The sequence below is a fragment of the Aethalodelphis obliquidens genome, unplaced genomic scaffold (assembly GCF_003676395.1).
Source record: "Aethalodelphis obliquidens isolate GAN/ISIS:26980383/991018 unplaced genomic scaffold, ASM367639v1 scaffold76, whole genome shotgun sequence".
Classification (NCBI taxonomy): domain Eukaryota; kingdom Metazoa; phylum Chordata; class Mammalia; order Artiodactyla; family Delphinidae; genus Aethalodelphis; species Aethalodelphis obliquidens.
The window spans coordinates 4,051,920-4,077,147 of NW_020838020.1; the positions used below are offsets into that span (position 1 = coordinate 4,051,920).

The 25,228-nt window shown below is 34.6% G+C and overlaps 1 protein-coding gene across 4 annotated transcripts in view; it reads left to right on the plus strand.

Annotated features, from left to right (window-relative positions):
* PCDH9 (protocadherin 9) overlaps positions 1-25,228 on the plus strand; it is a 986,051-nt gene that overhangs the window by 637,138 nt on the left and 323,685 nt on the right. For 2 of the 4 annotated variants that reach the window (XM_027092277.1, XM_027092278.1), the window contains one exon: positions 9,121-9,322. In XM_027092277.1, coding sequence (XP_026948078.1) covers positions 9,121-9,322 — 202 coding nt within the window. The remainder of the gene's footprint in view (positions 1-9,120; positions 9,323-25,228) is intronic. The other 2 variants (XM_027092279.1, XM_027092280.1) reach the window with 1 other exon arrangement.

Below are 25,228 nucleotides of genomic sequence, written 5' to 3' on the forward strand. Positions count from 1 at the left end.
TTCTTGCTTCTTCTACCTCTCCATTTGTGTTTCATTCTTTAATTTGAAATAACATGATTTTTCCCCTAAAGCCTTGGATTACTAGTTTTCACTCTTACTAGGCAATTATGATCTTGTAATTGAATACACAAGGGAGGTTTAAAGTGTGTATACATGCATGTTCAAACTCTTTTGAGTCAAGTACCCATTGTCTGAAGATAATTATAATATAATATAATATAGTATATAAGTATAATCTAAGGACTACCTTTTGAAAAATACAACTTACTTAAAGAAAAAAATGGTCTATTTTTGTTTTACAAGTCTTATTTTGTATTGGGAATTATTAACAGAGGGGAATGCTAGGGAGATGCCATTACCTCTTTTGTTACTTGTGCAAAAATTGCCTGAGAAGAATTCTTTTTTTTTTTTTTTTTTTTTTTGCGGTACGCAGACCTCTCACTGTTGTGGCCTCTCCCGTTGTGGAGCACAGGCTCTGGACGCGCAGGCTCGTTAGCCATGGCTCACAGTCCCAGCCGCTCCGCGGCATGTGGGATCTTCCCGGACGGGGGCACGAACCCGTGTCCCCTGCATCGGCAGGCAGACTCTCAAGCACTGCGCCACCAGGGAAGCCCTGAGAAGAATTCTTGAATCCTAAACACCAAATCAGACTCTATTTCTGTTAACAATACTGACAGATCTGATGCATATTTTTAGTGATTTTTTATTATCCAAAGAAGGCTCACTTTTGGTAAAAGACCACATGCTGTATCAGTGGGTTCTGTATTTTTATTTAACAACAGTGATAACTTAGTGGAATTTCTAATTAAATTGCTATAACTATTATGTATGCAGATTTTGTAAATATGATAAGGGTAACTTCCTGCATCACATGGATTTGTTTATGCTAGAAAACTAAATTGGAAAGGACTCTTGCTGAGTTGTTTCTTTCCTATTTCTGTACATATAATTTATAGATGCAAGAATTCTGCTTGTAGTTTCAGGAGCAGCTGCTCCTGTTTAATATAGTCATTTTATATTTTGTGTGCTCAGATAATGTGCTGCATTCCTACTGGGCAACATTTAACTGTAAGAAATAGGTTGAGGGTGTTTCTGATAGCAGGAACCAAATAACTATTATTAGGAGCAAAATAACCAACAATGCTGACAATTCTTAATCCTCTCTACTTCTTTGGACCCTAGAAGAAACTTAAGAGTGGGGTGATGCCATCAAACCAAGGAGGGAAGTTGTTCCTAACCCTTTTCCCTTTCTCTGGTGTCCCACAGTGGAAAATGATGTAGGGAGGAGATTCCTGTTTTATGTTTGCTTCATATATTTAAATTCAAACACCAAGGTTACACCCAAAAACAGTACAAAGAATTTAATTTTCTCTCAATTTCCTTAAAGCTATCAATTGTTTTTGCATGTGGAGAGAAATGCTATCTGACTCTCTCACAGATCATACTGAGATCCAAAGGAAATAAAAATAAAATTAGACTAAAAATTTCATCATATGTCATTAACACGAGTCTTCCAGCCATATGAAGTTCTATGAAGTATTCAACACACTTTACTTACAAAGCACAAAAAAGTATGTCTTAAATTTAAGGAAGTCATTTCACAATAAGACATTTACAAAGTAAAGGAAACATGCTAAGTTTAAGTTACTGTGAGTTTCCCACACACACTGAAACAAGCTTCCTACACTAAACATGCAGTTGAGTACTGAAGTTAGAACAAAAGACAAAAGCTTTATCCTGAAATGAAGCAGTTGCTTAGCAGCAGATAGCAAACTGGTTAACAGAGCAGTAAGTATAGTATAGACAAGCATTCCCCGTTTCCCCTGAAAATGCTATTCAACTTTTTATGGCCAGTTATCATCTGCACCCTAGTCCTAGTTTATGTAGCATAGATAATGCTAGGAATCAAAATATTCATTTTAAAGATGCTGACACCTTTACATCCATCACCTAGGTCAGTGAAGTTGTTATACATTATTTCTCCAGCACAAACTGAACCTTCCTATTTGTCTTCCAAATATTCTGAAATGTAAACGTTGAAGAAGAAAGAAGGAAATGCTGACTGCTAGTGGACTGTTATCATGTTTCATTTTGCTACTTTTAAAACAGTGCAACTCTCCCTGCAAACTTCTTTCTGGGGAGACAGAGAATTTTTCCCACAGGAAAGCATCTTTGGAGGAGGGACAAAGATACTTAATTTCTGCTGCATCCTCTTTAGTTTTCCTAGTTCTGTTCTGAGTAAATCATCTTCATTCAGAAAATATTCATTATAAACTCATAAAATGTCAAGCATATATGTTCTTCAGAAAAACTTGCTGGTTTTGATTTCATCAACTCTTATTTGAGGTTGTTAACATTTCTCCAACTACCTAGAGGAAAAAAATTGTTCAAAGATATGCAAAGTAAATGATTCTGTATTCGAGTCAAGAATAGAATAGCCTACTCTAACAGTCTCAGTTACTCTTTTATCCTTTTTATTTTTTATTTTCACAAATTGGCAATGGATTTCAATCTTAGGATGGTAACAGACCTGGGGATTGTTTGGCATAAATTCAGACTATGCTCCCTTTCCCTCTTTTTTTCTCCCTAGGTTATTGCTGATTAATACAGTGAAGGTCTATTCATGCACTGACCTTTCTTAAGTCTGCATAGTTTGCAAGAATTAGAAGGGAATCAAATGATAAAAAAGGTGACACAGGTGCTGATCAAAAGCATGCTCAGAACTCTTAGGGAATAGCTTAAGAAAATTCTACTTTCTAGGAAGTTGTATGATACAGTTTTTGTCTTGTTCACCATTGTGTTCTTAGCAGGTAGGATGGTGTCTAGCACATAGTACGTCAGCTTTAATAATGTAACAACCAGTTATTCTACCAGCTTAAGTGAGTTTATACAGAAATAGGCCTAAGAATTACAATTCAAGTTATGCAAACTATGGTGGATCATAGGCAAATCCAGAGAACAAGGAAGGGGAGTTTGGCTTCACGGGAAAAGGCAAGAGTTGGGAAGAACTGTAATAACCAGAGTCCATTCAAAGAAGCTGGAGGTCCAAAGTATGAAGGCTTCTCATTGGTTGGACTGCTACAGTCTCTGACTGGATGGGCTATCCAGGGGCCAGAGAAGTTTTCATCTTTCCCCAGAATAGTAAATTAGGAGACGACTTACTGTGGGAGATGTAAGCATGGGTCTCTTCCTGTTTCGAGTAATTGACTATGAATTGTGGCATGTGAGAGCTCCCCCTACAGACCTGTCCTGCTTCCAGTTTTAGTTGAGGTTTCTTTAATGAATCACACAAATAGGTTCTCAAAAATTACTTATTAAATGAATGAATGAATGAATAGCCCTTTATGTTGAATATCAGAAAATGTGGGTTTTGTTCCCAGTGAAACCTATATAGACAAATGACTTTACCTCATTTCCTCATTTGAAATAAATGTAACAGGTTAAAATAGACTAGAAAAATCCCTAAATAATTTCCAGCTTAAAAAAAAAATACACAAATTCTTCATTAGCAGAACCATTTAGCCTAAGTATTGGGTTGGCCAAAAAGTTCGTTTGGGTTTTTCCATAAGATGGTACGGAAAACCTGAAGGAACTTTTTGGCCAACCCAATAATTTCCAATCAACAGGATAGGAGAGTAACTCAATTTATCAGTAACAAATAATAAAATGACTCATTATAAAATAATTCTGTGCTCAAAATGTTTCATTTATCACCAGTTTAAAAGTTCCTTATAATTTTGTCCTAAAAAAACTATTTCTTAGCTTCTTTCTTAGTTTCTTGATGAAAGCGCTCAAACATGAATAAGGAAGAACATGTGTGTATTAATATGTTTTCCTTCAGTCAAGCCTGTGAATATTAAGTAACGGCAAATTAAATTGTAACCATAGATTGCTTTTTGGGTTGCATTTAATTTACCTTCTAAACCTCTATGAGTTTTACTTGATTCTGGATTTTATTAAGAGGTAGAGTACACATTAATTTTAGATGGCAAGAAGCTATTGAGGAACTTGCTATTGAATTGAATCAGTGGTTTTAGCTGAAAATGTGTTCTTTTGTCATTTAAAAATTCCTCTTTCCATAGCTTGCAATGTAAGACTATACTCTTAACTATTACTCTTAAATTTTCAATTGAAATATCTTCTTTTAAAAATAAGAAAGAACAAAAAGCTTCTAACTAATGTTATAAGAAATATTTGAATTAAAATGCAGTTTCCAAAATTTTTTTAACCCTTTTTTGGTATGATTTTCTTTGCTACTTTGAGAATAACTACATATGAAAATATTATTTCAAATAAAGAAAAAGTATATCTTCATCAGATTTAATGCTGAGATAAAGCAAAAAAGTTCATATATGGAACTTTAACACTTTTTGTCTTTTACTTCATCATAAGTAATTGCTGGCTGATGTGTTTGTGTGTGTGTTTGCTATTTAGAGATTAGATAGATATATAGATGATATATTAGTTTTTAAATGTGATAAAAGGAACTAAATCAAAATATTTCCTTAAAAAGTTATTTAAAGAATTTTCTACAAGTGAAACCATATTTAAACAATTCTGTAGCACTTTGTTTCTACTTCTATAATACCAATTTATAATTTTCCAAAAAATAATCATTTAAATGCCAGGCATTAACTGGTAAATTTGTTTATTTGACTTATAATAATTGGCCTAGTCCTATAATCTTGTGATTTGAGGAAAGGCAAAGCTCTTTAATTGCAATGATTAAAAAGCTAGGTAAAGAAAGTAAAAAATGAAAGTTAGGGTAGCAACACAGTGACAGAAGATTGTCTGACATTCCTTAGCTCAAGAGCAAGCCCAACTACTGTCTATCAGGTTTTTCCTTTCTCTTGGACTAAGTTCTATTTTTCTATAAGTGATGAAGAGGAATACAATTTTAAGTATTAAAACTTAGCATATGTTCTAATATTGCAAAGACAATGTATGGAAATTTTAGTGTAGTCAAAATAATAAAAATTTTAAATATCATAATTCCATGACCAGACAACACTGCTTTAAACCCTTAGTGTATGCATAGTCAGATCTTAGCTTACACATATTCAAACCCTAAAGCACATTAACAGGAATGCAATTCAACACAGTAAAATCTTTACAAACCTCATTTTTACACTTAACAATAGATTATAAATATTTTCCACATCAATAAACATTAACATTATTTTAAGTATTGTGAATGATTCAATTGTATGCTATTACATAATTTATTAGTTACCTAATAGACATTTCACTCTTTTTTACATTTTTGCTATTTTATGCAAAGACACAATGTACCTTACTACTAAATCTTTGCACATGGGAACCTATCTAGATTAATGGGACTGGGATTGTAGGCTTGAATGTGAATCATTCATTGGTGAATAATATCCTGTACCAGTAAGACACATACAAGAGAAGAATTAAAGCAATGATTAAGATTTCTTAGCTGACTCATTCAGTGACTCTTGGAAAACAGTGTCCAACATAGGAACATGTGTATCTTCTCAGGGCATCTTGAATTTTCCCTCTCTTTCATACTAACCTACAAGAAAAAATATTGTAAAAGTTCTTGGTGATGTTTCTCAGACCTAACCAGTGTGGCATCTTCCAACTTACAGTATCCTGGACATACCTGTATTTGCATGCATGGCACTTTATGCTGGCATAGAGTACAGGGTCTCTGATGGAAGCTTCGCTTGGTCAGAATCCATATCAGCAGTCCCAAAGTAAAATAACATGAAACAGCCTTAGTAGTTCTTGTTCCCATATTATTCTTCCTCGGGGCAGCCTGGGACCTGGAGCTAACCTGTCAGTGATAAATCAGATAAACATATGTGACATTCAAACCATCAACCAGACTTAGCCAAATGTAATAATGTTTCCCATGGGAGAAAATGGAATGGGTAAGAAATAGATACAGGGAAACAAAATGTAAGTGCCCAGGCTTTGGAAAGTCTGAAGTAGTCTCATGATAACATGTGTTGTCCCAATTCAGTCAGGCAGAGTTTCACTATATTTATAACCCAAACTGGGCTCCTTTCCATGGGGATAACCCAAAAGCAAAATTCCCAGAGACTATAAGTAAAAAGTTCTCTCTCGCTTTGAATATACAAACAATCATAGGTTTCTTGAAAGAATAGTGGGAAAACCTTCACTTTCTCTGAGGAGAAACCCTGTGATCTAAACTGTTGGTCTTCATACCTCACTTCCACCCAAGAGCAGCTTCACCTCAGAGAGGCTCTGGGCTGTCACACCTACAGGCACATTGTGAGGCATGCCAAGATTCTTCAGGTCTCTTCCCAAAGAACAATACTTTTTTCTGGGGTGAAGAAATTGCATCTTTATAACTGCTAAACACTGATAACCCCAGAAGTTAAAAGCTATTAATTTTGAGAATTATAGCTACCTTTTATTGAGTACCTACTATGTGTCATGTATTATATAACAAGAACACTTCTTATTTTATCTGTTTGAGCCTTACAACACTCCTCTGCTTAAGGCACTGCTCTCTCCATTCTACAACGCCAAGAACTCCTTCAAAGACATAATGTCTTTGTCCAGGGCCAGGCTCTACCAAGCAAGAACCCCCAGTCAGGAAATCTGGTTCTGACTTCTCATCTGGTGCTCTTGGGCAAAATCTGAATAAGTACTGTATTCCTTGATGACACCCATAACACCTGTTTCATAATGTACCATGTATTCTCATTTTCCTTAATTTTAATTTATTCAAATATTCTCCTTCTATCTTGATATTCCAAACATTATTCCACTTGCATCAGTCATTATGATGATAAGTTAAAGATTGATTTGCTTAATCAATTTGCTTCATACTATAATATCTATGTTGCCATCCTTAGTCCTTATGCATCACCACCCCTACCTCCCATTAGACTGATAAATTGTGCACAATTTTGCCAATTAAGACTTAAACATCTCTGAGTCAAATTTATTAGGAAATATTTCTGTAAGCCACAGTAGTTTAAACATTATATTACACTAATTTACAGGGTCTTACAGCAAATAAATTACACTAGATTTATATCTGTTATTCTCAATTATAAAGTGGTAAAGAAATAGCACAGTATAGTATATGTGAGATAGAATTTAATAAGTTATATTTGAAATAGTTTAAAAAATATTTTCCTTATTATTCTGAGTAAATATAACACCTGGCTACATACCAGTAGGTGCCCAATGATACTATGAGAACGACTGGATTTAGTTATAACTGATGTTGCAGATTTGGACATTTCCTAGGAAAAACAAACTATTGTAATTAAAACAGTTTAGAAGAATATCACAGATGTTAATTTTCCTTTTTCCTTCTGTCTATGAAACAAATATTTTATAATGCCTTATAAGCATCTCCCAGAAATGCTTTATGAAGATTGCAGAATCATTCAGATTGTTCCATTGTCTCTCTTATGTTTTGACTTCCTTTTTATTCACTTAAGCTATAACTAAGAGATAGTCCTCTAGAGGTAACATCAAAGATACTTTAGTCACTAAAACTATGGACTTTTTAGTAGACCAATCACTTTAAAAGCGATGTTTGGCAATTATGTATTGTAGGCAGCCTGGTCACTGTTCTTTATTACAAAAGCATACACTTAATATGAATTAAGTGCATGTTGAAACAGAAACAGAGAATACTTGTATTATTATTCCCTCAAGGTTTAAATTCACCTGGGAGAGAAAACACTAATAAATAAAATCAGTAGCATGACCTTCCCTTAAAAGTAGAAATGCATTTCATATATTAGTAGTCAAGTTTGCTTGCATATTATGTAGCACTTACCTAGGCATGGTTCAAACTCTATTGAGGAGGGAACAATGGTAGTGAGATAGTTGTGCTTGAAGGTGCAATGTGCTACAGTAGACTCAATTAGGACCATTTATGATTATAGTTTATATGATGTCTGCATTAGTTCATTTAAAATGTACTAAACTATCAAATCACTTCACACAGGTCATTGAACAGCAATAAAGTGGTATCAGCTCTTCTCCATTATGACTCTGAGCTAGATTTGAACGAGTGACTCACAGAAAATAGGCTATATTCTATTGTCAGTCTATAAGAAATACATTTATAGAATAGCAGTATTTCTACCTATAACATTTTGTCTCTACATTTGTTTTCTTTGAAATGGATACAATTTATAAATTGTCTCTTGAAAACACAAATCTTAGGTAAGATAAAATAATTGTTATACATTGTATCTCCATATATTATATATTTATTATTTATATATTCATAATTTTATTAAATCTGAGTAGAAGTAGCCACATGCAATGCGATATTAAAAGGTCTTTTGGTTATCAAAGCAAAATGGAAATTAGGTGTAGTCAGACATACAGCACAAATTTACTACTCTCACATAATTCTGTAAGGCATAAATCTCCACCATACACACCTGTAAATGTTCTCTTATCTCATAGATTATATCAGCTAAAAGAATATTTACCAAGAAAACTAAGCAGTGATCTGTGCTGAAAGGCACAATTTTATTTTACTAAAATACTAAAATGTATTGAAGTACCCATATACATATTTTAGGTCACTTCTGATGGTGACATTGTGTAAATAGATGCCAAAGTAGGATTACAAACACCTTTCAACAGGGATATTCTAAAACCAATGACTGGTAGCAATATCTGGGCCAGTGGACAATAATGGCTTCATTGCAAAAGCTACCTTAAAAGCCTCAAATAAACACAATACTAGGTCATTCAAAAGAAATGGAATGTTGTGTTGCATTATCTATGCATTTATTCAAATCTATGAAACAAACATTTTTGTAATTCTGCTTATTTAAATTTTTTTAATAGCTTTGACCATTAGCATATATATATTCGTTTTTGCCTTTCTTTCTACAACTTTCAATGGTATACCACAAGTTTTTTGTTCTTGAATTACACAAGATTGAAATTCTTTCTTGTATTTTGCAAGTTGGATATGTCATAAGAAATGACAAATAATAAATGTTTGTTTCCAGCTGTGTTCCAAGTATTTTATATTCTGCCTCGACATTGCACTGTGTGTTAAAGTTGCTTTGCTTTGCATTCCGCCTCCACTTCCTTTGGGAAGGATGTTAACGGTGTGTCCTGTGGTCTTCTTTGTAGTCGCAGCGCCGGGTTACCTTTCATCTCCCTGACGGCTCCCAGGAAAGCTGCAGTGACAGTGGTCTAGGAGACCACGAGCCGGTGGGTAGTGGAACCCTGATCTCACACCCTCTTCCTCTGGTTCAGCCACAGGACGAATTCTACGACCAGGCCTCTCCGGACAAGAGGACTGAAGCAGATGGCAACTCTGATCCCAACTCTGGTGAGTCCTCTTAAAAACTTTTCTTGGAGTTCTTCTGGTTTTCTGTTGTGCCCTTGAGTTTTAACAGTCATTCTGGGGAGCAAGTAAATGGACATTCAGTTGTTTTTTGCTGGCTTTATTGTTGTTGTAATATTCTTTGAAATATATCAAGTCTAATGTGCTTGGTATATTGGCTGTTAAATTCTTTGGTGCATCTTTATTTTATGAACCATGAAAAAAGAAAAAATGCTGCAGATACAATTGCAAGAAGCCGTTTTATGAAAGACATCTAGATGTCAAAGATATTAAAATGGGAAGACAGTTTTACATTTTAGAATTGATTAAATGTAGTTAAGTGGAACATAGTCAATGAAGAAAAAGAAAAAAGTGTCCTGTGGAATGCTCTTTTCCAATGAAGACTATACACACACACATAAACATACACACACACACACACACATATATATATATATATAAAACATGGTGATTAAAACAAGTATGAAGAGGAGTGATAATGATGTGGGGGTTTATGGGTTTATATTTTTTGTCTATTTTAATTTTGGATGTTTTTTTTTTAACCAACACATTGAAAGAGTGGAATGAGTGGGATGAGACTGGCAAAATCCTTTATTTTCTGACAAACTCACACCTCACCTCAGAAATCATTATACATTCCAGGTAAGCCCTGTGAGGGTACTTCTTCCTCGGCCTTTGAAGAAAAATTTGGGCAAATGCTATATCTTTTTTGTCCACGTTATTATTATTTTTTTTAATCACTAACTAGTTCACTTTACTTAAAAATTAGAAGTCCAATTCAATAATTATTATGTCCAGTCCAAAGCAATGATCGTGATTTCTGTTTGATTTGAATTAAAAGTTTTTTCTAACTCACCTTGGCCTGCTTCAAACTTGTCTATTGTGTGAAATGGGGTTAGGGTGATGTTTTTGTAATGTCCTAGCTCTTTCTCTCACTGCTTTAGATATTAAAGTGCCTCTGGCAATTCTATGGTTGAAGTAGAAATACCAAGAAGAGGTAAAAAGCATGAAAGGACTTTCTTAACTAGTCCTGTTGTGGTAATCCAGCATTGGCGTTTTATGCCTTCTAGGATTTTAAACTGACTCTTTGATTTCAGGGTAGTGGTGGGGGATCTTTTGTACATATGCGCCCTCTCAAGCTGTGCTCCCATCTCTGCAGGTTTTTCTGATAGGTGGTTCTCTTCTCATTGACATATGAAGTTACATTTGCATCTTCTATCTGCTGAAGTTTTCCTCAGCCAATCTTTTAGGAAAATCTAAGCAAATTCCATACCAGCTCTGGTTCTTAATCTTTCATGTCCTCTTTCTTGGTCCCATAAGGAAAACATACATGCATCTTTTGACTTCACATATCCAGAAGGTCAGGCCATATCCAAAGAGGCAACTACTCATCTCACAGCATTTGGCGGAGCTGGTCAAAAATTCTCCTTAGATTTCTTGGTTCTGGTTAGTCTAAGGACCATTGAACCTGTGGTTCCATTGTCTCAACATTTGCAGGACTTGTGTAAAGAGGTTGGATATGTAGGACAGCTCTTTCTAAACAGATTTCCTAGTCTGCAACTTCCCCTTCTCCAATTTTAAAACATCTCTTATTAGCATTAAGGCAAGGGTCGCAAAACTGGTTCTTGACCACCTCTTCTGCACATGGCTCCTCTGGTCTTTGGGCCTCCTCCAAAATCAAGACAGGAAAGCTCTATTTTAAACACACTGGCACAAATGGTTTTAGGACTTTTCTATGTAGTTCACCAGTTATTTTCACGGAAGTAAAGGTAAAAAAAAAAAAAATGTATGCTGTAATATGGTTAAGCTAAGCTGCCCTAGGCCAGGACTTTATCTAATAGGTGCAGTTACTCATCCAACAATTTCTTAAACCTGGAAAATAGCACTGGGTAAACTGCCAAATAGGAGAAGACATGAGAGATTCTAAAGCTGGGGGTAGGGGGGAAACTTTCAAGCCTGCTTGAAGAACTCCCCAGAATTTTTACCAATCCTGTCACATGGAAAAAAAGACCCAAGGGAAGACACACCCTTGTACACTGCAACACTCAACTCAGCACAGTGACTTCACCCAGAAGAATCACGTTCATAAAAATGTGTTAAACCAGAACAGCGCTCCTTGCTGGAGAAGCCATCCTTATCCATGATTGGGAAGGAAGGATAAGAGTCAGATAGGGAAAGGTGGAGCCCAGAGGGCCCCTGGAGGCTAACACTTCTTTTGACATTTAAAAAGACTTTAATTTTAACCTCTTTTGCAAACGTCTAGAGGAGAATTCATTAGACTAGCCTAGAAACACTGAGATCCATAACTAAGCAGTAATTCATATTAGTATAATATTATGATATATTATCTTAAAATTCTGCAGTCACATTTTTGTAATTAACTTTGAAGAATTTGTGGAGTAAGGTACAGAGTAATTGAAGCAATAATCTTCAACAGTAATAATCTTGCTATGTAGATCTAAACCATTTCCATTGTCTTCAGTGGCATTTTCTGTCTCTTGAAGAGTCATGATTTTATAGCAATCATGCAATATCCATATAAATTTGTATTATCTATAGAGTTATTAAGTATTATATCTGTATGGATTCCTAGTTTTTCAAATATAGTTATTCTTAAAAATAATTAAAATTTAGTAATAATTTCATAGTAACTTTTTTCATTATGCATTTTTTAAAGAAATTAATACAAATGGTATCATGTGGGGGAGTTTTTGGAAACTTAAGCTTTAATATACCTTTAGACTTTAATGTAGCCCTCTGGCAACCAAAGAGATAGTGTCTCTATGTTCTAGGCACTTCTGAGTCCTAGTGCATACTTAGTCAACTGTCCCACAAATGGCACACACGCATGCAATATTTCTTGCAGTGAGTTTTGTCAGTTTTTCTGCATAAAAAGATTTATCCCATTCCCAAATAACAGAATTAATCATATTTCCTTAAAAAGTTAACTTATTAATATGATCATGCCCTCCATGTAAAACTCAATAAAACCATTTATTCTAATAAAATAATAAGGGGATTTTCAATTGAGGATTTTAATTTTTAAGACATATAGCTAGAATGATGAAGAAATTTCACCAAGTTAAAAAGAAACAAAAACAATTATGTAATCAGATTGGGAGCAGTTTATTACCACTAATTCAGAATTAGGTCCTAATCCTGTCCCATTGAGAATCATGAATGGAGTTATTTTTTCATCTGTTTTTCTTTTAAATGCTAATTTTAAGCATTTTCTCCTGTTTAATGATGTTCAAATTTTCACATTGTATTTATATTATTAAAGCCCTGACTGTCATATGCTTCTACCTCTATCTGGACTGGGTATGAATTCAGCTGGTGAATTTCTTGCTAAGGATAGTTTTGATACCTGGTATATTTATGGGTAATATTTACTGAAGTCTACTTATGAGTCAGGAATGCTAATAAATGTTTTAATATATTGTTTATGATTCCACACCAGTATTGCAAGTTAAATAGTATTATAAGTAAATTATTTGTCAAAACTACTTAGCAAGTAGCTGAGGCATGATATGAACTCGGGAATGCCTAACTTCACAGGTTATGCTTTTACTATTCAAAGAAACCACCTGCAATGTGCACAGGTTTTAAGACAGTGTGTAATACAATATAGTCATCACTGACATTGAGTTTTAAATTTGAGGACACTAATCTCATTTTTAAGAGGAAGTTTGAGACATTGAATATTACTAAGATGAGTCGTAAGACGAACAACTTGTGAAAGAACTACTTCTGCAAGGATTACTTGGCACTGGGCTAATAAAAATTAGACCTTAATAGGACCCCGCAGCCCACACAGTATAAAATTATTTTATACAGAGGAGTAAAAAGGGAAGTGCTTGGCCTAAGTTACATAGTTTGTGAGTCAAGAATAGAACTCATATATGTGGAGTCTTACTTAGTCTTATTTAGTCCTCTTTTCGTTGGAACAATTTTTCTTTATCATGGTACTTATATCTTTTCCTTAAAGAGAATCTGTGTGATTAGTTGATTCACAATTGTCTCTCCCATTAATCTCTAAAGACTATTTGCTCACCTTTCTATTCTCCAGGCATAACAGTACCTGGAATATAGTAGGACAGCAATGTATATTTGTTGACTAAAAAAATAATATTTCACAAACACACAAATATACAGTGAGACAAATTAAGTGTTCTATTAAGATAAAGCAAATAAACAAATAATAAACCTAGGAAGTCCTATATCATGTTAACTGTGGTTATCTTCAGTTTGGAGTATTAATTTATTTTTAATTGTCTATATTTTCCACAGTTTTAATAATGTAGTCAAATTATATTTTTATTTTGTAATTTTCATGGAGAGCACCTGATACAGAGCTGAGAAAAAAATCATTCTTAGAATAAAGTAAAAAATTGTATTAAAAATATTTTTTCCTGTCAGTCTTAAAGATATAGGACACACATGCTAAGAAACGGAGAACTTAAAATATTTGAGCATGAGATTTTAAATGAGGCTGTCATTTTGGGGAGGAAAAAAATCAAGTTAATAAAATTTTAAAATACTCCAGCAAAATCCAGAAGAAAAACATAATTACCCTATCAAATTTCAGTCCTAAGAAATTGTACTAATCCTAACCTTCAAGAAAAAAAATCACTAACCATAATATGTTTTGGGAATTAAACATGAATTTGATTTTTGGGGCACAGCATTTTATACAATAATTTTTATGAACTATGTTTATTTTTTTTCATACATACCTTGGGTTGAACTAATTATACTAACCCAAAGAAAACTTTTCAGAGGTTTCATATTGTCACCTGTTATGTTCATTTCCTCATGGGATTTTTGTAATCAATTCAGGGTGATCCCACAATAGTGGCCCCTGAGTTAATGAATCTAGAGTTCCTCAGAGAATGGTATAGAGAAAAAGTAATCAATCCTACTGTGCTTTGAGTTTAAGGGGAAAAAAAGACAATAAAAGAACAAAATTTGATTTTTTTAATGCTATAAAACTTTAATTTTTTGCTTTATTAAATATATTTTTCTAAATGTAAGTTAAAAACTATCTATTACTAACTACTTTCCCCTTAAAATCAGAGAGGTCAGAACATTTTCTAGATTAAGTCATGTAGATCACAAACAAAATATACATCTACTCATCTCTTATGTATGTATATACGTATATATGTATCTATCTATCTACCATCTATGTTCTATTGCTAATCACCACCAACTTAGTGTCTTAAAACAACGCACATTCATAATTTCACAGTTTAAGTCAGGAGTCCGAACGTGCCTTGGCTGAGTCCTCTACTCAGGGTCTCAAAAGCCTGCAATCAAGGTGTGAACCAGGTTACTTTCTCATCTGCAGGCTAAACTGTGGAAGAATTTACTTCTTAGATTTTTCAAATTATTAGAAGAATTTATTTCCTTGCAGTTGTAAGACTGAGACTATCTCACTGGCTGTGTGCTGGAGACAGCTCTAAGTCCTTGGAGGTCACCCTCAGCTGCTAACCACATGTGCCTCTCAACATGACTGCTTACTTCTTCAAGGGCAGTTAGAGAGACAGTCTCTAGAGTGAGTTTGTAGCAATATGCATTCTTACATAACTTCACATATTCACAGGAGTGACATTCCATCACTGTTGCCATATTCTATTGGTCATAAGCAATTCTCAGGTCCTGCCCACACTCAAGGGAAGGGGGATACATATGGTAATGAACACCAGGAGGTTGGGAACCTGAGGGGTCACACTAGAGTATGTCTGCCATAATTTATATAAGTCTTAGTAATTCTGAAATATCTTACAATTCAAGGTCTGTCATTTAAGATCGTTTATTCACATGACTTTTCCATGATTCGTTCATTTGTTTATTCATTCTGTAAACACTCATGCAGAGGCTACTATGTGTCAGGTACTCTGTTAGATTCTGGGGACAGGCATTAAAACCAAGGTTCAATAAACTTAAAAAAAAAACTGAATTACTGTGAGAACAAGAGTTCTAATGTCAGTTCCTTGGTAGGAGAGGCCTTGAGTAAATTTGCGGGAACTTGTAAAGTTCCTGAAATTGTTTTGCAATTTTATTTTCTCTGAGGGGCAGGCTATGAGCATTTTATAGACCATAAAAACAAGACAAAAAAAAAAAAGAAATATTGACTTTTGAAAGAGAGAAGATACTAGATACCAATAACATTAGTGAACTAGAATAAATGCCATTTATAAACATAAAAAAGTGGGGTTTAAAATAGAATATGTCTTGAATAAGAAATCAATAAAGATTCTATAGAGTGATACTTTAAACAAGTGACATTGGATAAACAGATATTGTTTAAGCAAATAAAATATGTATGTGTGCCTCTGTGTGCGTGTGCCTCTGTGTGTGTGTGTGTGTGTGTGTGTGAGCACCCACTGGCAGTGCAGGTTTCTTGGTGCTATGAAATGTCATGGCTAGTTGGGTAAGCAGTGAATAGTTCAGTATTTTTGTGGCACATGCAGTTATGCTTAGCTCCACCACGTGGTCTCGGGTTCCTAACCTCCAAAATGGGGCTATTAATATCTTTGAGAATATTGTTATGAAAACTACAGTTATTTGATATAAATAATCACTTAGCACAGTGCCTGAAACACAGATGCTCAACAAATGGTTAATATACAACTGTTCCAGTCTGTGACAAGAAATGAACCTGGATTGAGATATAGGTTGGACCAGATTTCGAATGATGGGGAGGATAGAATACATTCTAATTGGATACAGCAGATAAGAGAATAGAAAGACTTGATGGTATTCCATGATTTTAGTTTGCTAGACTTACCGGAAAATTACACAATTAAATAAATTAGAGAATATGAGATAAAAAAGCTCAGCTTAGGAAACAATTCTTAAAAAGTTTAAAAATTTGGATAGGTGTACAAAGTTCCTAGATAGATGTATCTAGGAACTAAGAATATGATTCTGAGTTGGAAACTGGAAACTGACAACATAGAAGGTGACTGAAATTTGGGGAGTAAATGTAGTTATGAAGATAGACAAGGGACTATCTTCGAAGGGATTATCTTCTTGGAAGATAGTCCAAGAAGGAAATCATGACAAACAACATTTAGGGCAGGCAAAGATGAGGGTGGAGTGGAGTGAGAGCAAAGACAACAAAAATTAGGGTAGAATCAAAAAGATATTTGAAAGTTTGGGGGAGGTTTGAGTCCTAAACATAGTCAGTGTTGGCTTTTTTGGGAGGCACTGTGGAGTTGTGATTAAGAACACAGACTGTGGATTCAGAATAACCTTTTATCTAACTCATTGACCCTGGGTCCACAGGGCTGTTGGCACATACTGCAGGCTTGGTTTACAGGTATCATTATTTCTGTATTGTTATTATTATCAATAGACAGTGAAAATATGTAGAAGAATCAAAACATTTAGCAAAAGTTTCCAGTCAAGTGTTCAAAGTTACCACGGAGAATTTTGAAATGCAAAATCATTGTTATACCTTAGAAGAAAAAAAATTCTAAAAATGTGTTTCAAATTCTGAATACTTTATATTTTAAATTCTTTTCATGGGACTTTTTTCATACTCATCATATCTGATGGGCAGTTCCGGAACACCACAGTTTGCTAAAGACTGATAAAAACTTATATAGTAAAGCATATTCATACTCCAGTATATTCATTATTTCACTTTAAATAAATTATGTTCACTTTATGATTTTAAAGTATTTATTATAACATTAATTATTCAAAATACACTTTTTGTTTCATTCCTATTTTATTTTTAAGAGGATTGCAATGAGATGACTTTATCTTTTATTACTTAAAGTGGTTAAAACTGGCTGTAAAACCAGCAGGAACACAAGCTTTCTCTGCTGGTAAGTTTTAGATCTCATGCATTTCAAGTATGACTTTAATCCCAAAAAGAATTAGCTTTGAGTACTTGTTTATCATAAATATCTAGAAGTAGTTAGTAATATTCAGTAGCATTTGAGCCTGTTGAATTGGTCACTGAATAGTATGCTCAGTGTTATAGTAGAAAAATCTGTAGGAACAATATGCCTCCTAGTGTAAAGGAAGGGTAATGTCAGCTTTCATTGGTGTGCTGTAAAGACTTTCATTTCCATAGCTGCCTGCTGCCATGTGATTCATTCTGCTAAGGGTGGGTAAATAGGAATGGCATTAATTAACCCTGATGTGTGGTCTGCCTTAAAGGAAAAAAATATTCTTTGTATATCAGTGTTTATAATAATTTGAGAGTGTTAAAAGTGATAAACAGATAAGCAAATCAGTAGCTGTATCTAAAAATAAGGAGCTTACTGATTTCAGTAACTCTTAGAAATATTCTTTATTATTATTACTATTTTTTATTTTATTCTATTTTTGGCTGAATTGGGTCTTCGTTGCTGCACAAGGGCTTTCTCTAGTTGCAGCGAGTGGGGGCTACTCTTCACGGAGGTGTGCAGACTTCTCATTGCAGTGGCTTCTCTTGTTGTAGAGCATGGGCTCCAGGCATGTGGGCTTCAGTAGTTGTGGCATGTGGGCTCAGTACTTGTGGCTTGCAGGCTCTAGCGTGCAGGCTCAGTAGTTGTGGCACACGGGCTTAGTTGCTCCACGCACGTGGGATCTTCGTTGACCAGGGATCGAACCCATGTACCCTGCATTTGTAGGTGGATTCTTAACCACTGCTCCACCAGGGAAGTCCCTTAGAAGTTTTCTAAAGCCATGTCATAAGAAAAACATGGAAATAAATTACTAATTATAAAGGATCTATACTCAAAATCAAACTAGTATCTTTTATCTTGATATAGAAAAATAAATAAGAGAAATAAATTGTCTCGAGTTTTAAAATAATTTGAAATTTTTGAAGAAACCACAGATACTTGTCTCAAATGTTCCAAATTAACCTTAACACTATTTTGACACGTTTCTGTCAGTGGATTGAGAATTATTCAGATTAGTGTGACTGACAAATACATGAATGTCCAGATTTTAATAACTCTAAAGTTGCCAGATAAAATACAAGATGGCCAGTTAAATTTGAATTTCATATAAACAATATTTTTTTCAGTCTAAGTATGTCCCAAATATTGCAATATTGCACAGTTTCTTGCAATATCTGGGACATACTTAGACTGGTAAATTATTCATTGTTCATCTGAGATTCAAATTTAAGCAGCCATCCTGTATTTTATTTTTTCTAAATCAGGCAACACTACCCTAAAATATGATGATTTAATAAAATAGTATTAAATGAATTAAATAATATAATTTAAATATTATGAGGAAATCTACTTATGGCATACATTTAATTACAATTAAAATTCAGAGCAGGGATTAGTCAACCTTATGTTAGAGTTAGTTCTGTGATACTGCCCCAGGTAGAGACATCATTGCTTTACTTTAAAAAAGCATCAGTTCGTAGTATATTTCTATGTCCAGAAAAGAATCACAACGTTAGAGGTTCAGTTTGTGCTTATACTCAACAATATAAATGCATTACTCCACCATTGAATGATAACTTTTATGTTGGTCTTCTCCTGATTGTTGCAAACAGAGAAATTCTGGTTAAAGTTTTTTTTTTTTTTTTTGCGGTACGCGGGCCTCTCACTGTTGTGGCCTCTCCCACTGCGGAGCACAGGCTCCGGACGCGCAGCCCCAGCGGCCATGGCTCACGGGCCTAGTCACTCCGCGGCATGTGGGATCCTCCCGGACCGGGGCGCGAACCCACGTCCCCTGCATTGGCAGGCGGACTCCCAACCACTGCGCCACCTGGGAAGCCCTGGTTAAAGTTTTTGATTCATGATTTTTTTTGTTTGTTTAATGGTCTGTTTGATACATCATATTTTAGGATTCTTTATGTGTTCACTGACTTTTATATACTTTCTTTGCCTTCAGGATCTAATCTATGATTTTTTAGGATCTGACAGCTTCCAAGGGAAACTGCCAACATGGGTGGAAGGCAGGGGGAGATAGAGACGGGGAGAGGGAGTGAGGGGGGGAGAAGGGGAGAGACAGAGTTTTAATTTGTTTCTGGAATTTTAAGGCGTTGGTTGCATATCTTAGTAAAGATATCCACTTAGAATATATAAATACATTTTTAAGACCTCTCAAGTACGACGCTGAGAGGAAATGTGTGGAGAGCCATTAGACTGAGTACAAATCATGCCTCTTCCATTTGCCAAGCTGCATGACTTTGGGCAGGTTGCTCTGGCCCAGTGGCCTTGTCTGCAGCATGGGATGAGCATAAGACTTTTATCTCATAGACTTGTACAGATTGCAGGTTAACACATGTAACTCAGAACAGTTCTTGGTTCACAGTAAGTCTTCAATTATGTTAGTATTGTTGTAAGAATTAAGTCAAACTAAGCAGTTACCTAAGCAAACTCTTTGGCTTCAGTTCTGTCCTCATAATTAATACACAAGTAAAGAACATGAGACTTATCCTTTCTAAATTCCAGTTTCTTCCTGGCTAGTTGAGGAAAGGTAGGTGTTGCTTTTTTAGTGAATCTTGAATCATCAAAATAATATCTTAGCTCTGCATTTCACCTTTCTTACATAGACAGTCAAATTTTGTTTTTAAAATGTGTGACTTAGCACCAGTTGTTTGAAATGTTACATAGATTTAGTCTAAAAAAGCTTTTGAATGGAGAGAATTTGGTATTTCTATAGGATCACTCCAAGCATCCACAAGTGGGTTTAACTGGTAACATTTAGTTATATATAAGGGATATTAATGAAAATCTTATTATGTTCCAGATTCCTGATCTTCAGTTGAATTTTGAAACTTTACAGATTTATTCCTACTAATTGGCCAGAAAACTCTTTATTTCTTTGTAATTAGTAATAACCCAGCTCTCAGTCAGATCTGCAAACAGGCAATATACTGTACTTTGGGCAAATTTGCCAGCTAATCTCTGCAAATTAAAAACACAGTTAAAAATAACATAATAACAATTTTGATTTAAATGCTCATTAGAAGGAAAGAATTAAACCATAAACTTCCTAACTGCAGGCACTGGTTTCACTGATTTTTTTTTCCCCCATGTTTTTGTGTTTTGACATGAACTGGTATTTTATCATTCCTGAGCATTCAAATGAAAAACCCTTTCACATTAGGAATAAAATAAGAAAACTTGAACCAGCTTTCAAAATATTCCAGGAATGAAAAAAAAAAAGTTGCTTTAGTCAAGGAAGAGAGTAGATTATATTTTATGTTTTTAAAGATGCAGTTTTAGACTAAACCAAATGACAATTGTGAAACTATGTCTAGGGACCAAAAATAGATGTAGGGGCCCCACAAAACAACAAGCCCAGGCTTAAGAAAGGTAGCATCCTATCATAGGAAGAGTGATGCCTCATTAGAATATTTCCTCAAGGTCTCTTTTTTATTAAGGAAATATATTTTTAAATAAAATCAAAGAGGTATCTTCATTCAGAAGAGGATGTTGAGTTCTGATTTAAGCTCCTTAAGAAATACCTATAGAATATCTCACAGTAACTCTTCAGTAATCTCTCCTAAGTCAAAACTATTGTACAGTAAAAGGTTATGATTTAAAATAAGAAGTTCAGGTATTTCGAGCCAGAAATACCAATACTCCACATGCAGTAAAATCCTGACCTAAGCGGCAAGCAGCATAAGAAAGGGGGAAGGGAAATTAGCCTATAGTCTACCCATTTTACGTGATGCTAGCACAGTCAGAAGGCTTTAGATCTTTAGTTCTTTCATTGTCCAAAAAAGGTACAGAAGGTATGAAGGTGTTTTATGATGTGCAGGGCCCTGGGAACACCTGCTTCAGAATAAGGCAAATCAAGGTTGACACTGACCCTGTACTTTCTAGTCATGTTGTGAACTTTCAGTGTCTCCTCTCTCAATCGCTCTTTCTCTATCTCTCTCTCACATGTGTGCTGTTTCATTATAATAATAATATAATTATCTTAAATAGAGGATGTTAGAAATATTAGAAATGATATAAGCAGAGTGTCCTGAATATGGTCTGGCAGATAATAAGAGCTCAAAAATGTCAGTATTACTGTTATTAAGTAAGAAATGCTATCTCTCCTCACTGTATCAGTGTCCTCACATCTTCCTTCCAGTGTGATGCTTCTAATCAAATTTGAGTTGATAAACTGAAGAGGCAATTTGAGTAAGTAAATGAGGAAAAACCTGTGGGATACTTCCATGAATGATATACTAACGTGTTTTGAAGAACATAGGGGAATGTATTTCGACTGTTCTGACATTTTTATTTATTTTCTAGTTCTCAAAAAGAATTATTTGTAATGACTTTTTTCAATATGAAATCAGAGGAAAGGCAATATGCATGATTATAATAGTTTAGGTGGTATTGAATAAAGAGCTTTAAAATTCTCAAATAGTCAGCTATTCAAAATAATCTGCCAAATGTATGTAGAAAGTATAGCGTTTCATAGAGTCTTTAGAACTAAAAATCCACGACTGTTTTCCATTTTGTTTATCTTTATGTGGTAAACATTCATAAATTACTGATTCATGTTACACTAATAGACATATAAGTTATAGAAATAGTAAATTGTGAAATAAAATTGCTGTCAAGATATGACAAAATACAGGGCTTCCCTGGTGGCGCAGTGGTTGAGAATCTGCCTGCCAATGCAGGGGACACGAGTTCGAGCCCTGGTCTGGGAAGATCCCACATGCCACGGAGCAACTAGGCCCGTGAGCCACAACTACTGAGCCTGTGCATCTGGAGCCTGTGCTCCGCAACAAGAGAGGCCGTGACAGTGAGAGGCCCGCACACCACGATGAAGAGTGGCCCCCACTCACTGCAACTAGAGAAAGCCCTCGTACAGAAACAAAGACCCAACACAGCCAAAAATAAATAATAAATAAATAAATTAAAAAAAAATATGACAAAATACAACATCCACTTTTGTGATACATAATTTTTTTAAGTTAACAAAAATATATATTTTATTTGTAGTAATTTAATTTATATTGTACTCAAAACACTATTGTACTCAAAACACTATTGATATTGTATTGTATTGTTATTGTACTCAAAACACTATTTATATAAAAATCAAGTTTTCTATTTCATTTGGAGTGTTTTCCTATTTTCCTTATATCTCTAAATTGCTTGTTTATTTGGCCTCAAATGAACTGCAGGCAGACAGTACTGATTTGCAGTTAGAGAGCCTGGTAAGTGGCATTGACTTTTTCATTTTTACTGAATTGCATGGGTACCTGGATTACAGTGTTTCTTTTCTCCATGGCTAAGCATCCCCTTCCTCTCTGATATTAGCTACAATGTGTGCTCACCCTCCACAGCTCATCACAGACTCACAGCTGTGCTGACACACACTCAGAGATCTCACATAGGACACACCAAGCTGGGGTCTCCATGGAATGAAAGGCAGAATAAAGGAGACCTTAAGAGGTCCCTTAGCCAATTCCTTTGCTAAAATTCAGGGTTATATTCTATAGAGATCATCTCCTTTCTGTTTTCCTTATTGACAGTTACATTTTCCTTATCTCACAATTCAAGATACTGATTTTGATCCAAAATAATTTAAATCTATTTCCCAACTATTTTAGGCATGGTTACTTCCTGGTTTTTACTATAGTGATGGGCAGATCAGATGGAGCAGCACGCCTAAAGAGTCCTCAGTTTGTTTCTGGGCCTGAGTGTAGCTCAGGGTATCCCCTGCTTGGAGGAGTTTGACAGAACTGTCTTCTATTAGCCTTTAGGGTGAGGTTCAAACTCTGTCTATTCCCATCACCTCTTTCCTAGCACTATTAGTTTGGGGAATTGGAGGTTTGAGTGAACGATGTGACTTGTTCTCTATATTCCAAGCAACTGGAACAAAACGTTAACTATAATGCTGCCTCTTTGTACCAGTAAAGCAAAATGAAGATACATTTTTAATACTAAATTTTGTTGTTTTATTTTTCTTGCAGTGTTTATTCAGATGAAATGTGTGTGGTCATAAATATGTAGAACCTTATAATTATTTAAAAATCAGTATGGTCTCCTTGAAGTTTTAGACATTAGAATGTTTCCCCAGGCAATAAGAGCAGCTTATGGAAATTACAAAATGTATTAAAAGTTTAACCTTAAACCTGATGATACTCTATAAACTTTTTATAATCAGTATCATAGACATCTAACTTGTAGTTATACTGAATTTTTTATATATATATAGCAGGTTCTTATTAGTTATCCATTTTATACATATTAGTGTATATATGTCAATCTCAATCTCCCAATTCATCACACCACCACACCTCCCCCTGGCACTTTTCCCCCTTGGTGTCCATATGTTTGTTCTTTACATCTGTGTCTCTATTTCTGCCCTGTAAACTGGTTGGTCTGTACCATTTTTCTAGGTTCCACATATATGCATTAATATACAATATTTGTTTTTCTCTATCTGACTTACTTCACTCTGCATGACAGTCTCTAGATCCATCCACATCTTTACAAATGACCCAATTTCATTCCTTTTTATGGCTGAGTAATATTCTATTGTATATATGTACCACAACTTCTTTACCCATTCATCTGTAGATGGACATTTAGGTCGCTTCCATGACCTGGCTATTGTAAATAGTGCTGCAATGGACATTGGGGTGCATGTACCTTTTTGAATTTTGGTTTTCTCTGGGTATATGCCCAGTAGTGGGATTGCTGGATCATATGATAATTCTATTTTTAGTTTTTTAAGGAACCTGCATACTGTTCTCCATAGTGGCTGTATCAATTTACATTCCCACCAACAGTGCAAGAGGGTTCCCTTTTCTCCACACCCTCTCCAGCATTCGTTGTTTGTAGATTTTCTGATGATGCCCATTCTAACTGGTCTGTGATGATACCTCATTGTAGTTTTGATTTGCATTTCTCTAATAATTATATACTGAAATATTTTTATCAGCTTTTATATGTAACTCTATCTCTACCTGTCTATCTTGTGTTTTAAAGGGCAAATATGCCAAAGAACATGCAGCTATGAAATACCTCTGACTCAAGTTCTTCCCAAAGTAGCAAATTTCTTCTTTGTACACTCCATTTATTCATTCATTCTCTCATTCAAACATTTTTATTTATTTAAAAAAATATTTCATTTATTCTAAAATTTTCATTTTTTCATTTATTTATTCAGACTTCTGGAAATTTTTTCTGAATGCTTACTACATTGCAGGATGTTTGAAGAAGCATTTAAAAATGTGGTTCATTTTATTTGATTTTTTCTACATAGGTAATGCTCAATTTATTAATGCTTTCTATGAAAAAGATGATTATATATAAAATATGTAGTCACATAATAATAATTAAATAAATTATTAAATAGCCTCACAAATGACCAATTCCTTTACTGGAAAATTTCCTCAGTCATTTTGATTATTTCTTAGGCATATACTAGTTTGAAAAATTTACTACTTTCCAGTAGCCAGAAATCTGTATTGTATTCCTTTTAGAAGATGTTTAGAGTTTGGAATTCTTTGCCCATAATTAACTGAATCACATATATTTTGAGACTGATTTATTAGTACTATGAGAACACTGATCTATAGGAATATAAGATATTGATCCAGTGTCTTTATGTAACTAACATAATTAGTTAGGACAGCACAGAAATTAGGACTAACTTTGGTAAAATGCAGTATTTTATGCCTGAGGAGGCTTTATTTTGCCTCTACTATGAATAGTTCATAATTTTTTACCTCTAAGAACTGTAATTGCTACCACATGTTTAATGAAAGAAAAGTAGGAGACACTACATAATTTGTAACACAGTATGAACTTTAATAACAATATTTACCATTTATTGAGTACTTAGAATATGTTAGGCAATGAGATAAATTCTTTTCCCGGCCGAAATCATTCTATCCTCAGTGCAACCTTAAAAAATTAAGTGTCATTTTCCCATACAAAACAAACAAACAGG